The sequence below is a fragment of the Mytilus californianus genome, unplaced genomic scaffold, assembly GCF_021869535.1.
Source record: "Mytilus californianus isolate M0D057914Y unplaced genomic scaffold, xbMytCali1.0.p SCAF_14, whole genome shotgun sequence".
NCBI lineage: Eukaryota > Metazoa > Mollusca > Bivalvia > Mytilida > Mytilidae > Mytilus > Mytilus californianus.
The window spans coordinates 31,460,741-31,474,200 of record NW_026262626.1 but is presented as its reverse complement, the minus strand read 5'-3'; the positions used below and the strand labels follow the sequence as shown (position 1 = coordinate 31,474,200).

Below are 13,460 nucleotides of genomic sequence, written 5' to 3'. Positions count from 1 at the left end.
AGACCAATTAAAAGATTACTCGAGTTGTAAATATGTGCTAAATTGGATAGTCTATGAAAAGGTATATACATAGATGGGTTTATACATCTATGGTATATACTATGAAATTTAGAATATAGCAAAGTACTCTCGACCAATGAAATTGTAGAATTGGATGCCTCTTAATTGTGAAGAATGAATGTAAATCATGTTCTTAGTAAGGGATTATCCTATTATTTTGGTCTATTTACAGTTCAAAACAAAGAGTTTCTATAAATGAGTTACAACTGCCCCGAAGCACATTTATCAGATTGAAAGGATTTATCACACAGTGATTGAACCTGACTAAAAGTTGAATTGTGAAACAAACAAAAATCTCAAAATAAGTTGAAGTTTACTGGTGCAGTAAAATTGGTACCGTGAATGTTATTATGAAACTATTAATAACTTCAAATTACTATAAAATTAAACAATACCAAAGCAATGCAAAAAAAAAAAAATCTTTCAGATAAAAAATAACCTAAATCTTTAGCTTTCCAAAACTTTGATTACTTGATCAGCGGTTGAGAAGAATAGTTATTTTCAATACATGTATTCAGATAAAAAAAAACAGGAATTTAATTTTGAACATATTAAAAACTTTTAAGGGCATTATTTTTGAACATTTCCCTGACATAATGAAATAGTATTTGATGTAAAAAGCCGGACCAAATTATTGGCTGTGAAATAAAATTTAGTTGTAACTCAAATGTATTAATATTGATTTAAACTGTAAATAAAAAAAACGGATAATTCCTACATTCATACTCACAATCAGGAAACATACAATTCCTACCTTTTCTTTCTACTGTTGTGTCACCTAATATCTATAACGCATTTTTTTTTAAAAATGTTTCCCAAATGATATGAAAGTCCTCACATTACTAAAACTAATCCATAAATGACATGCCGAAAAAGGAAGTCAAGCATCAATTATAAACATTGCACTGACAATGAAACTAATTCTTGAATAGATCATTTGAGCCTTAAGCACTTTACAATATTCTAAGTTTGTAAGAAAATGATAATCCCTTACTTCATGATAAGTACTCGCTAACGCTCGTACTTATTCATGAAGAAAGGGATTATCATTCTCTTACATATACTAAGAGCTCGGGGCAAGCCCCTCGCTCTAAATTTCATAGTATATACCTTTTTATAGACTAACCTAGACATAACGACTGAATTATTCGGGTTAGGTCAGATTAGGTGAACGTTCGTCTGTAACACCCACTGCTCACGACGTACTTATTATAGACATTTAAACTGTGGGGTCACCAAAGGGTCTCACTGCTTAAATAAAATAATTCGAAAAACTATTCAGGAATAACCTTTGTGTTTTGATTTATATTGAATACTTAAACGTTCTTTACTTGTGTTTTTTGTTATGTTTTGATAATAAATTTTTATGATATCGCACGTTCTTTCAGCAAAAAAAAGAGGATTTAACTGGCTTTAAAAGTTACAATGCATGTGTTGATTATTATCTTTTTTCGGACGTCAAAGCGATTTAACAATTGCGGTTATCCAATTATGTCATCTTTTAACTTTTATCTGTTCAAAATTTTATTTTAGAACGAATGCATGATCAACTTTAAAAAGTGTGCAAATACAAAACATATAGACAAAATATACTTCTGTCCTGTCTTTTTCGTACTTGCAAGTTATTAGACAGTAAAAAAGCTATTTGGAACAAGCCTTGTGAAATTTGCATTTACGTTATTGAATAGGTAAAATGTATAGTTTGGTGAAATTTTCTGCTAACTACTATACTTGTGAAAAACCCTTGGCAACAGAAACGCATTCAGTTTTTTTTTTAATCGACCCAATTTACATAGTAATGGACGACTTCGTACATTTTATAATCGCAAATAAAATATGTATATAATATACTGTGCACTGTAGTTCGTATATTTATTTTTTCTTTTGTTTATGGATTTGCCCGTCTTTCTGGGAGTGATTATTTGTTATTGACTCCTTAAGCTTACTCGCAAATAATTTAAAACCAAGACTTGCATTATAAAAATGTCCAAACAAACCTTGATTTTCCTTTTTTTTTTAACATACATCTCAGCCATAGATAAGGACTTAAATTCGCCAGGTCTTTAATTTCAAGTTAGTGAGTTGACCAAAGTAATATTGCGGACCATTTGCCAGTTTCCATGCGGTATCCGTGTTTTTTCTCTCGCTCTGTTCTGCATCCACTCAAATTTCGTGTTTGTCATGACAAGATCATATTAAGCTTTCATGCTATACAGTGTGTGGTTTGCTTATTGTTGAAGGTCGTAAGGTGACCTATATTGCTAATGTCTGTTGGTCACTGGAAGGGATTTGTCTGATTGTCTATCACACCACATATTCTTATTTCTATATGCAGTTATATCTATAATAAAATTGAGAATTGAAACGGGGAATGTGTCAAAGAGACAACAACCCGACCAAACAGCAGAAAATTTGTTTTTCGTTAATTGTTTTGTTGTATAAAAGGCCGTTGGTTTTCTCAATTGAATTGTTTCATATTCTCGTCGGGGACTGTTGTAGCCGACTATACGGTATGGGTTTTTCTCATTGTTGAAGGCCGTACGGTTGCCTTTAATTGCTTACATCCACTTCATTTGAACTTTGGTGGATAGTTGTCTTATTAGCAATCATACCACATCTATATGTTTATATAAAGTTGCATCAATTGTGACTTTAGATACATTGGTGTATTGATTTTTGTTTGCGAACTACGTCTAGCGTCAAATTTGTCATGCATGTTTAGGACTATTAAATATATTGCAGATAGTTTCGTAGTTAAACGGCTTTAGATCTGTTATACGACAATAATACATAAAAAAATAAAAGGTAGGAAAATTAAAAGAGACTACAACTGCAAAGACCATCAAGTCCTGTTCATAAATAGTAAAAATAGACGTTTAATCAACAATGAACAACACAAAACCCGGATAGCCGGACGTTTGGCTCAAAATTTACTGGGGCTAATCCAGTTTAACATGCAATCCCTCCCTGGCCAGACGTGGTGCAGGCACACAATCCAGTGGGTTAAATCAGTATAACATGCATCCTCCCCAGCCCGACTTTGGCATAATATGTAGCGGTGTATTGCTGTGTGTTTGTTTAATCTACATTGGCTAGAGGTATAGGGAGAGGGTTGAGATCTCACTAAACATGTTTAACCCCGCCGCATTTTTTGCTCCTGTCCTGTGCTGTTTCATTGTTTCTATAATTTGATAACTTTATTAATTTTTGTCTAATTGTCTTTGTTTACATTTGTACTTTCATTTTAGTACTACTTTCACTTTTCATTCCAGGTAAATTTACCTTTACTTTTTATTTTTATAATTACCTGTACTTTCATTTTAATGAGTACTTTCACTTTCACTTTAAAGAGTTAATTTCCTGTTTCCTGTGTATACTCATAGATGTTGTGTACCACAACAAGGTTGACAAATGTTTTGAATCTAACTAGAACTTGGTCATCCTATGCTGGCAGACCAATATGTAAGTTAATTTTTGATATATGATGTTTATTTTATACAGATGCATGTGTATTTTTGAGATATATTTAATATTAAAGAGTTTATTGTACAAGACATATCACATGAATATTTGGATATTTTTCTAAAGTATGGCAACCCATCAGAGATATATTGTTTTATGTCAAGACTATATATATTGGTATTTTTCATATATAGGATTATTTGTCTACGTTTCTCGAGCTTTTTGGTAAACAAATACATTCTTTTGATTCTATAATTTACCTTTATCTGTGTATTCTTTAAATTGTATTTTTTATCAGCTAGTATAAGGTTTCCTTTTTTCTATTGTAGCTTTTTACCACACGCACTCACCACATGTATGTAACAACTTGAACTGTATATTATATCAATATTAAACATTATTGGATAAGATTACTTCAGTGATTTGTACTGCCACATGGAGTGTTGGTTCACTATCTGTTAAGCTACCTAACGGTATAGTAAAAAGATATTGCAGTATATATGTCAGAAAGCCGACTAAGGAAACTAACATTCAAAGGACAAGCAATGTTTGAAGAACACAGTGAGAAATTAAAGGACAAAGTTGATAATTTATGGTCAAAATTGGAGGATTTAATTGTTACCCTTCCATCATGTCAGATGATAAAGGATTATAGAAGTTTAGAGAAAAATGTTAATACAAATTTTAAAGAATTTTGTCGTCGTTCGGAGGAGTATAAAAATTATTTAAAAAGGACAAATACGGACGAATCCAGAAAAGTGTTGGACGATCACAATGAATTTTTTAATAGTTCTATTAGCGTCGTCAGAAGAGTTAATAACGATATTAAGAAAAAGAAACTCGAATTAGTTGACCAATTATCGGAAGTGAGTGGATCAACAGTTGGGTCATCAGCGAGTCATAAAAGAGCTAAAGCAGAGGCAGAAAAGGTTCGTTTGGAATATGTTAAAAGAGAAGGTGAACTGTTAAAGCAAAAAGCAGATATAGAAGCAAGTATGAGCGTTGTAAAACAGGAAGGAATAGTTGAAGCAGCAGAGGTAGAGGCCAGAATTTTGGAAGAACAAGATCAAGAATTGCCAATGGCGTTAGAGGACAAACACGACAAGGTTAGCAAGTACGTAGAAACATTACCAAGTTATAGTGTACAGCAAGGGACAAGTGCTGTTGGCTTTTCTGATAATCAGCCGTCTATTTCAGTAACAGCTCCGTTTGCTCCTCAATACAATAATCTTCCTCCTGTTTCATCTGAAATATTATCAATGATGCAACCGATTTCGGCTACAATATTAAGTCAACCGATTTCCGCTACAGTGTCAAGTCAACCGATTTATACTACCGTATCTAGTCAACCATCACATTTTAAATCAAATGTTGCCAACTATCAACAACCTCAGCCTATGTCTTTCTTGCCACCAAATAATCCCTACATTAATGTTATGTCTGATGTTACAAAATTTATGCTACGGAAAGATTTTCTGTTGACACGTTTTATAAACTTTGATGACACACCAGAATCATTTGCTTCGTGGCGAGCATCTTTTCAAAATATTACTGGTGAACTCTGTGTTTCTCCATTTGAGGAAATGGATTTGTTAATAAAATGGTTAGGACTGGAGTCGTCGAAATTTGCTAAGAGTCTTAGGGCTTCAAATGCACACGATCCTTCAAGAGGTTTAAAACGCATTTGGGATCGACTACAAGAACGATATGGTCGACCAGAAATGGTAGAAAACGCTTTGAAGAAAAAATTGAATTCTTTTCCGATTATCACAAACAAGGACAGCTCAAAACTTTACGATCTCCTAGACATACTAAGTGAAATAGAGTCTGCAATGGCAAATCCGATGTATTCAACACTTTTGAGTTACTTTAATTCTTCATCAGGTGTTTCTCCGATCGTATCTAAGCTTTCTTATTCTCTGCAAGAGAAATGGACAACACAAGCTTCAAACTACAAGAAAAACCATTCAGTTCCGTATCCGCCATTTTCCTTCTTTATCAATTTCATCAGAGATATGTGTCAAATTCGCAATGATCCTGCTTTTAGCTATTCTAATTCGAACACTTCTAGCTATACAAAGCGTTCTTCGAATCCAGTTCTTACTAGGAAGGTTGAGGTTTCAGCTCAAAGTGACACTCGTATACGTGATAGCAATAATCGTTGTCCGATACATAAAGCTGGACATACATTAAGTGAGTGTCGCGGTTTCCAAAAGCGACCATTTCAGGATCGTCAGCGTTTTCTACGTGAAAAGACAATATGTTTCCGTTGTTGTCAATCAAATGACCATATATCAAGGAACTGCAATGTCAATGTTAAATGTTCAATTTGCGGAAGCAATCGCCATGTTTCATCTATGCACATAGATCGTTCACCCACAACCGAAAAAATCAGTACACCAAAAACTGATGAAGACTACGGCGGGGAGTTTTCCACAGAAACAATATCAACGGCCTGTACGAGATTGTGTGGAAATATGCGTGTCGGCCGTTCGTGTGGGAAAACAGTTTTAGTTGATGTTATCTCTGGTGCTTCTCCTGAACAGTCTATTCGTGTCTATGCAATTATAGACGATCAAAGTAATCGTAGTCTTGCGACGCCGGATCTTTTTGATCGACTTGGACTTCATGGTTCTCAAAAACAGTTCGTATTGTCGTCATGTTCCGGTAGCTCTACTATGGTAGGCAGATATGCTAGTGGTATTCGTATATGTTCAATTGACGGACAATCAACTTTTGAAATGCCAGATGTTATCGAATGTGACTCCATTCCGAGTAATTTACCGGAAATTCCGACTCCGGATGTTGCTAATGCACACCCGCATCTACGTCGTATTTCTCCATACTTATCTGCACTAGATCCAAGTTGTAAAGTTGAACTTTTGATAGGACGCGACTTACCTGAAGTACACCATGTAACGGAACAAATTCTTGGTGGTAAAGGAGAACCTTTTGCACAAAAACTTCCTTTAGGATGGGTTGTAATTGGAGAGGTATGTCTTGGGAAGGTTCATGCTCCTTCTGTAATCAACGTTCGTAAAACTCATGTGTTGAATGATGGACGACACACGACTTTCCCTTTGTGTGAATTAAATATCAAAGTTAATGATGTTGAAGATCAAATTTTTGTTCGTACACCGGCAGACAACAAATTAGGTCTCTCGGTTCAAGACAGACAGTTTCTAGAACTAATGCAACGTCACTTTCGTAAAGACGAGAATGGTCTTTGGTCGGCTCCTTTGCCATTTATACAACCGAAACCACAAATGCCTAACAATCGTTACCAAGCCTGGAAAAGAGCTCAGATTTTAGAGTCAAGTTTGCGTAAGAACTCTACAAAGCTTGAACACTTTGTTACTTTTATGTCTAAAGTGCTTAGTAGTGGTGCAGCTGAAGTGGCACCAAAAGAGATTCCAGGAGAATGCTGGTATCTTCCTCTTTTTGGGGTGTACCACCCTAAAAAACCAAATCAAATACGTGGAGTTTTCGACTCGTCAGCACTGTATGAAGGAATATCTCTGAATAGTATTCTAATGTCCGGACCGGACCTGACTAATAACCTTGTTGGAGTGCTGATGCGTTTTAGAAAGAATAGAATTGCTATAACAGGTGACGTTGAACAAATGTTTTATCAATTTCATGTTGATGAATACCATCGAGATTATTTGCGTTTCTTTTGGTATGAGAACAATGACATTACAAAACCGTTGATTGAATACCGCATGACAGCACATGTTTTTGGTAATACCCCTTCACCTGCTGTAGCGACATATGGCTTACGTGAAGCTGTTTTAGAAGCTGACGCTGATGTGCGTTCCTTTGTTACGAATGATTTTTATGTTGACGATGGTCTGATCTCATTTGCAGACAAGGATGATGCAATTGACCTTATGAAAAGAACACAAAAAGCTCTCAAGGATAATGGCAACATACGATTACACAAAATTATTTCAAACGATATCGAGGTAATGAAAGCTTTTCCTTTAGATGACTTAGGAAAGGAGTTAAAAGATTTAGATTTTTGCTCAGATACTTTGCCTATTCAACATAGTTTAGGTTTGTCGTGGAATTTACAGACAGACATGTTTATCTTTCGTGTCAATGATGATGAAAAATGATGAAAAACCAATCACCAGTAGAGGCATTCTTTCAACTATTAACAGTTTGTTTGATCCGTTGGGTTTTATTTCGCCGCTAGTCATCAGTGGGAAAATTCTACTTCGAGAAGTTGTTCCACCAGGAACTGATTGGGATGATCCGCTGTCTACTGATCATGCAACAAAATGGAAAAACTGGTTGAAGTCTTTGAAATCTGTTAGTTGTTTTCAAATACCGCGTATGATTGTTCCTGTATCTATTTCTTTGACACGCCAAGTTGATATCCACATTTTTTCTGATGCTTCAGAACAAGCAATCTCTGCTGTGGCTTATCTAGAGGCAATTGATGAAACTGGTTCAGCGTTTATAGGTTTTCTTACTGGAAAGTCTAAACTTGCACCTATCAAAGGTCATACTATTCCTAGATTGGAACTGTGCGGTGCCGTGTTGGCTACGGAAGTTGGAGAAGCGATATGTCATCATATGAATCGGTCTCCGAGTGTTTGTCATTACTATACAGACAGTCGAGTAGTGTTAGGATATATATGTAATACCACCCGTCGATTCTTCACATATGTCAGTAATCGTGTGGAAAAGATTCATAAAGTGTCGGAACCTTCACAGTGGTCATATGTATCAACGGATAGAAACCCAGCTGACTTAGGGACTAGATTTATTAGCTCTCCAGACATGCAAGTTATTAGTTCTTGGATTAACGGACCGAATTGGTTATTAAACAAGGAACCCTTTGATATGGTATCTTTTCCGTTGTTATCACCACAAGACGATAAGGAAATTCGTTCTGAAATTGTTTCACGTAAAACACAAATTGACAGTCTACAGATTGACTCTCAACGATTCAGCAAGTTTTCTAGTTGGAGATCTCTCGTTAGATCATTATCACTCTTAAGACACATAGCTAAGACATTAAGTAGTGCACCTACATCTCGTTGCAAAGGTTGGCATATTTGCGCTGAAAAGGACACTCCAGAATTTATCAAGGGTACCGAAACATTGATCATTCGACAAGTACAGAAGGAATTCTTTGAACACGAAATAGATTCTTTAAATACCGACCAGAATGTTCCCAAAAATAGTGCGATTTTAAAACTTGACCCAATACTGGATGCACATGGTATCTTGCGAGTAGGAGGTAGATTGAATCGCTCTACATTGACACTTGGTGAAAAGAATCCTATTTTAATTCCTGGTAAACACCATATTGCGAGATTACTAGTGTTACATTACCACGATAAAGTCCACCATCAGGGACGTCATATTACCGAGGGCGCAATCAGGACTGCTGGTTACTGGATTACCGGTCTCAAGCGTTTGATATACTCAATTGTTTCAAGTTGCATTTTATGCCTAAGGTTTAGAGGTACTTTTTCGTCTCAAAAAATGGCTGATCTTCCAGAAGAAAGACTTTTAGCATGCCCACCATTTACATACGTTGGCGTTGATTGTTTTGGACCCTGGAACATTGTTACAAGACGGACTCGTGGTGGAAGCGCAAATTCAAAACGATGGGCTGTATTATTTGTCTGTTTTTCATGTCGAGGTGTGCATATTGAAATAATTGAAGAGATGACTACCGCATCCTTTATAAATTCACTTCGCCGCTTCATATCAATCAGAGGATATGTTAAAGAATTCTTTTCTGATAGAGGAACCAACTTTATCGGCGGCGCCCGAGAGCTCGGCATAGAAGCTATTTTTGTTGAGGACTCACTGTTTCAATCATTCATGAAAGAACAAAAAACTGTGTGGAAATTCAATACACCGTACTCGTCCCATATGGGAGGTTCATGGGAACGTCTCATTGGCATAGCAAGACGAATATTGGACTCAATATTGTTTAAAGCAGGACATCATCGACTCACACATGAAGTCTTGTGTACTTTCATGGCAGAAACAACAGCTATTATGAACGCTCGTCCTTTAGTGCCTATTTCATCCGATCCTAACTCACCATTTATCTTATCTCCAAATACTTTGCTAACACAGAAAGTAAGTGAAAATATTGAGGACTTCAGCCATTTGAACACGCATGATGTTTACACAAATCAGTGGAAATTTGTTCAGGTTTTAGCAGACAAATTTTGGACACGTTGGCGACAAGAATATTTGCAGTCGTTACAAACTCGTCGCAAATGGCAGCACATCAAACAAAACATTCAAGTAGGTGATTTAGTGCTTCTTAAAGACAATGAACTCCATCGAAATAACTGGCCAATAGGTCTTGTTGAACGTGTTTTTCCCGGTAGAGACAATTTGATCCGTAAAGTTCAGTTGAGGGTTGTAAGAGACAAACAACATCGTGTGTATGTGCGCCCAATCAGCCAAATTGTTTTACTGTGTCATAGTTGAGACCTTTATTTAAGAAGTTTAACAAGTATTTGACTGAAATGTAGTATTTTTGAACACTTGTAAGTTTGTTTTGATAAGAACGTTTTTGCTCTATGAGTATGGTGATATTTTTCATATCAGACGGGGAGTGTGCTGTTTCATTGTTTCTATAATTTGATAACTTTATTTTTTGTCTAATTGTCTTTGTTTACATTTGTACTTTCATTTTAGTACTACTTTCACTTTTCATTCCAGGTAAATTTACCTTTACTTTTTATTTTTATAATTACCTGTACTTTCATTTTAATGAGTACTTTCACTTTCACTTTAAAGAGTTAATTTCCTGTTTCCTGTGTATAATCATAGATGTTGTGTACCACAACAAGGTTGACAAATGTTTTGAATCTAACTAGAACTTGGTCATCCTATGCTGGCAGACCAATATGTAAGTTAATTTTTGATATATGATGTTTATTTTATACAGATGCATGTGTATTTTTGAGATATATTTAATATTAAAGAGTTTATTGTACAAGACATATCACATGAATATTTGGATATTTTTCTAAAGTATGGCAACCCATCAGAGATATATTGTTTTATGTCAAGACTATATATATTGGTATTTTTCATATATAGGATTATTTGTCTACGTTTCTCGAGCTTTTTGGTAAACAAATACATTCTTTTGATTCTATAATTTACCTTTATCTGTGTATTCTTTAAATTGTATTTTTTATCAGCTAGTATAAGGTTTCCTTTTTTCTATTGTAGCTTTTTACCACACGCACTCACCACATGTATGTAACAACTTGAACTGTATATTATATCAATATTAAACATTATTGGATAAGATTACTTCAGTGATTTGTACTGCCACATGGAGTGTTGGTTCACTATCTGTTAAGCTACCTAACGGTATATGTCCCAAGTCAGGAGCCTCTGGCCTTTGTTAGTCTTCAAGTTGTATGTTTTTTAATTTTAGTTCATTTATTTGTTTAGAAGTTTAGTATGACGTCCATTTTCACTGAACTAGTACACATTTTTTAAGGGGCCAGCTGAAGTGCGCCTTCGGGTGCGGGATTTTCTCGCTGTGTTGAAGACCCATTGGTGGCCTTCGGCTGTTTTGTTTACTCTTTGGTCGGGTTGTTGTCTCTTTGAAACATTACCCATTTCCATTCTCTATTTTAACATGTAACCTTCCAACTTTTTTCTATCTGTCTTTGACTATATTTGGCATTAAACAATACAAGAAAAATAAACTACACAGCGCAGCTTCCAACAGAATTACAACAAGAAAATTGATTTTAAAAATGCGGTCAAAAGTCAAAATTTGCTCTCAGCGGAAAAATGCAACAGCTTGATATTCATTTGAAATAAAATAATTGTAATGATTTACACAACGTTACTTTTTCCAATATAAACATTAAAATTATTTGGTTTTTGTTGTTTTTTATGAACTTACAACATCTTTACAAAGACCACATTCTGACTGCGATATTAAGTAGACCATAAAAGCGATGTTCATTATCTTTCTTCTGTTGTAAGTTTAACTTAGTTATTTTGTGTGATGTCATCTCGTATGTTTTTAAATATGAAGAAAGGGGTAGTCCGGTTGTCTTATACGTTAGTGAGACACACAAAAACGACAAAAAATAAAAAAAGGGCAACATTCATTCTTCAACAAAAGAATACATCACAAGAATATAAGTTTTGTAAGATAAGACCAAATTCGTGAGACGTTGTGTAGGAATTGAATAGCCAAGGCAAACTGATAAATATCTGAATGAATGAATCGATTTATGTAAAAAAATCAAGGTATTAAACAAAAAAATAAAATGATTTTTTAATTATCCGGAACTCTTCACAAACATAACCTACATGTATGCATTGAAGAAATAGTAGGCCACTCTTTTAAAATGATTACAACGTAGAAGTACTTATTCTCTTAATCAATAAGATATTTTGTGAATTAACCCCATCAACTTAAAGTTTTTTACAATGAATAAACGTATTTTTGGATTATTTAATGATATCAGCTCTGAACATTATTATTCTTTAAAATGAAACTGTTGTATGTTCATTATCACTGAACTAGTATATATATTTGTTTAGGGGCCAGCTGAAGGACGCCTCCGGGTGCGGGAATTTCTCGCTGCATTGAAGACGTGTTGGTGACCTTCTGCTGTTGTCTGTTCTATGGTCGGGTTGTTGTCTCTTTGACACATTCCCCATTTCCATTCTCAATTTTATGTGATGGTATAAAAAATATTTAAAACAAATCTTTTAAAGTTTTGTGAAAAGAAAGTTTCATTTTATGTATCGAAATGTGTAACAAGTGATCATTATTTAAATCCCCACTGGAAGGCCTCTGATAGACTGAGTGAGCATAAATCATTGTTATCGACTAACTATGGCTGTGTTTGGATATACGCCTAAGGCAGCCTATGGTTACCCATAGGTATCTTTGGATACCCATGGTTTGATATTTTGATATATAGAATATCAAACCAAAGGTACCTATGGATAACCATAGGCCACCTCTGGCGTATATCCAAACACAGCCTAACTTACACCCAATGCTAAACCCTATATTTGTTAACATTGATTAGCATATTTATATATATAAAGAATGGATAGCATATTTATTGACAAAATCGAACCATGAATTATAAGAATTTTTTTTTACATGAAACCCCACTAGTAACCTTACTTTGGCTATGTTCTTTCAAACTCTGGCTGTGTTTGGATATACGCCTAAGGCAGCCTATGGTTACCCATAGGTATCTTTGGGTACCCATGGTTTGATATTTTGATATATAGAATATCAAACCAAAGGTACCTATGGATAACCATAGGCCACCTCTGGCGTATATCCAAACACAGCCATCATCTTCAACAGTCCTAAACGGAAGTCTTGTCTATGACTTAAAAGTCCATCCGATGACGGAAACAATATCCGGACGCCTTTATTTTCGTTTTCCTCCCAAAATAACCCAAACGGAATAATCATAAGCGAGGATGACAAATGCGACTATGCATGGTACCTATAGGACACAAAGGCATGATGATTAATTTATTGTGGAAAGAAGAGAAGCGACACACAAAATGAGGTCTTCTCATTTAATAGTATAGATGGTCATTTTTGTTGTCGTTTAAAATCTTGTCTATGATCATTGTAGTTGGACTGCAATGTGGAATGCCCAACGTCTCTTGACGGAGTCAAAAAGCGAGACATATGTATGCTTTTTCCGGCGTCGGCGGCGGCGTCAACAATGTATTAGTCTGTGATTAGGTCTTGTTTATGGTGAACCACTAGTGGTAGGTCAATGATATTTGGTATGCAGTTGTATTAGTATTGGCACATCTCATTACAATGGAGATTATTTGACCCCATACCCCTCAGTCATGGTCTATTGACTTTGAAACTTTGCTTAGTTTACATATATTAGATTGTGATTAGGTCAGTTTATGGGGAGCCTCTAGTGGTA

General features: G+C 35.2%; 2 protein-coding genes across 3 annotated transcripts; both read left to right on the top strand.

Moving 5' to 3' along the window:
* The first annotated feature begins 3,229 nt into the window (after window positions 1–3,229).
* Window positions 3,230–7,640, top strand: LOC127724954 (uncharacterized). Its single transcript, XM_052231955.1, has 2 exons — window positions 3,230–3,522; window positions 3,852–7,640. The coding sequence occupies exon 2, from the start codon at window positions 4,023–4,025 to the stop codon at window positions 7,638–7,640; it is 3,618 nt and encodes a 1,205-aa protein (XP_052087915.1). The 5' UTR covers window positions 3,230–3,522; window positions 3,852–4,022.
* Window positions 7,641–7,665: 25 nt separating this feature from the next.
* On the top strand, window positions 7,666–10,827 carry LOC127724660 (uncharacterized). Of its 2 annotated transcripts, none has more exons than XR_007992638.1 (2): window positions 7,666–10,414; window positions 10,744–10,827. XR_007992638.1 is itself a non-coding variant. In XM_052231694.1 (2 exons), the coding sequence occupies exons 1-2, from the start codon at window positions 7,861–7,863 to the stop codon at window positions 9,988–9,990; spliced, it is 1,770 nt and encodes a 589-aa protein (XP_052087654.1). In that variant the 5' UTR covers window positions 7,666–7,860; the 3' UTR covers window positions 9,991–10,827. The 2 variants fall into 2 exon arrangements, 1 of the variants encoding a protein (XP_052087654.1); XM_052231694.1 differs by having other exon boundaries at window positions 7,666–9,181; window positions 9,542–10,827.
* Window positions 10,828–13,460: the final 2,633 nt, after the last annotated feature.

Excerpts from the sequence above, each read along its gene's own strand:
- LOC127724954 (XM_052231955.1), top strand. The coding sequence starts at position 4,023 with ATGTCAGAAAGCCGACTAAGGAAACTAACATTCAAAGGACAAGCAATG.
- LOC127724660 (XM_052231694.1), top strand. The coding sequence starts at position 7,861 with ATGATTGTTCCTGTATCTATTTCTTTGACACGCCAAGTTGATATCCAC. Across the intron at positions 9,182-9,541 it reads TGTCTGTTTTTCATGTCGAG|CTATTATGAACGCTCGTCCT; the intron begins GTGTGCATATTG and ends CAGAAACAACAG.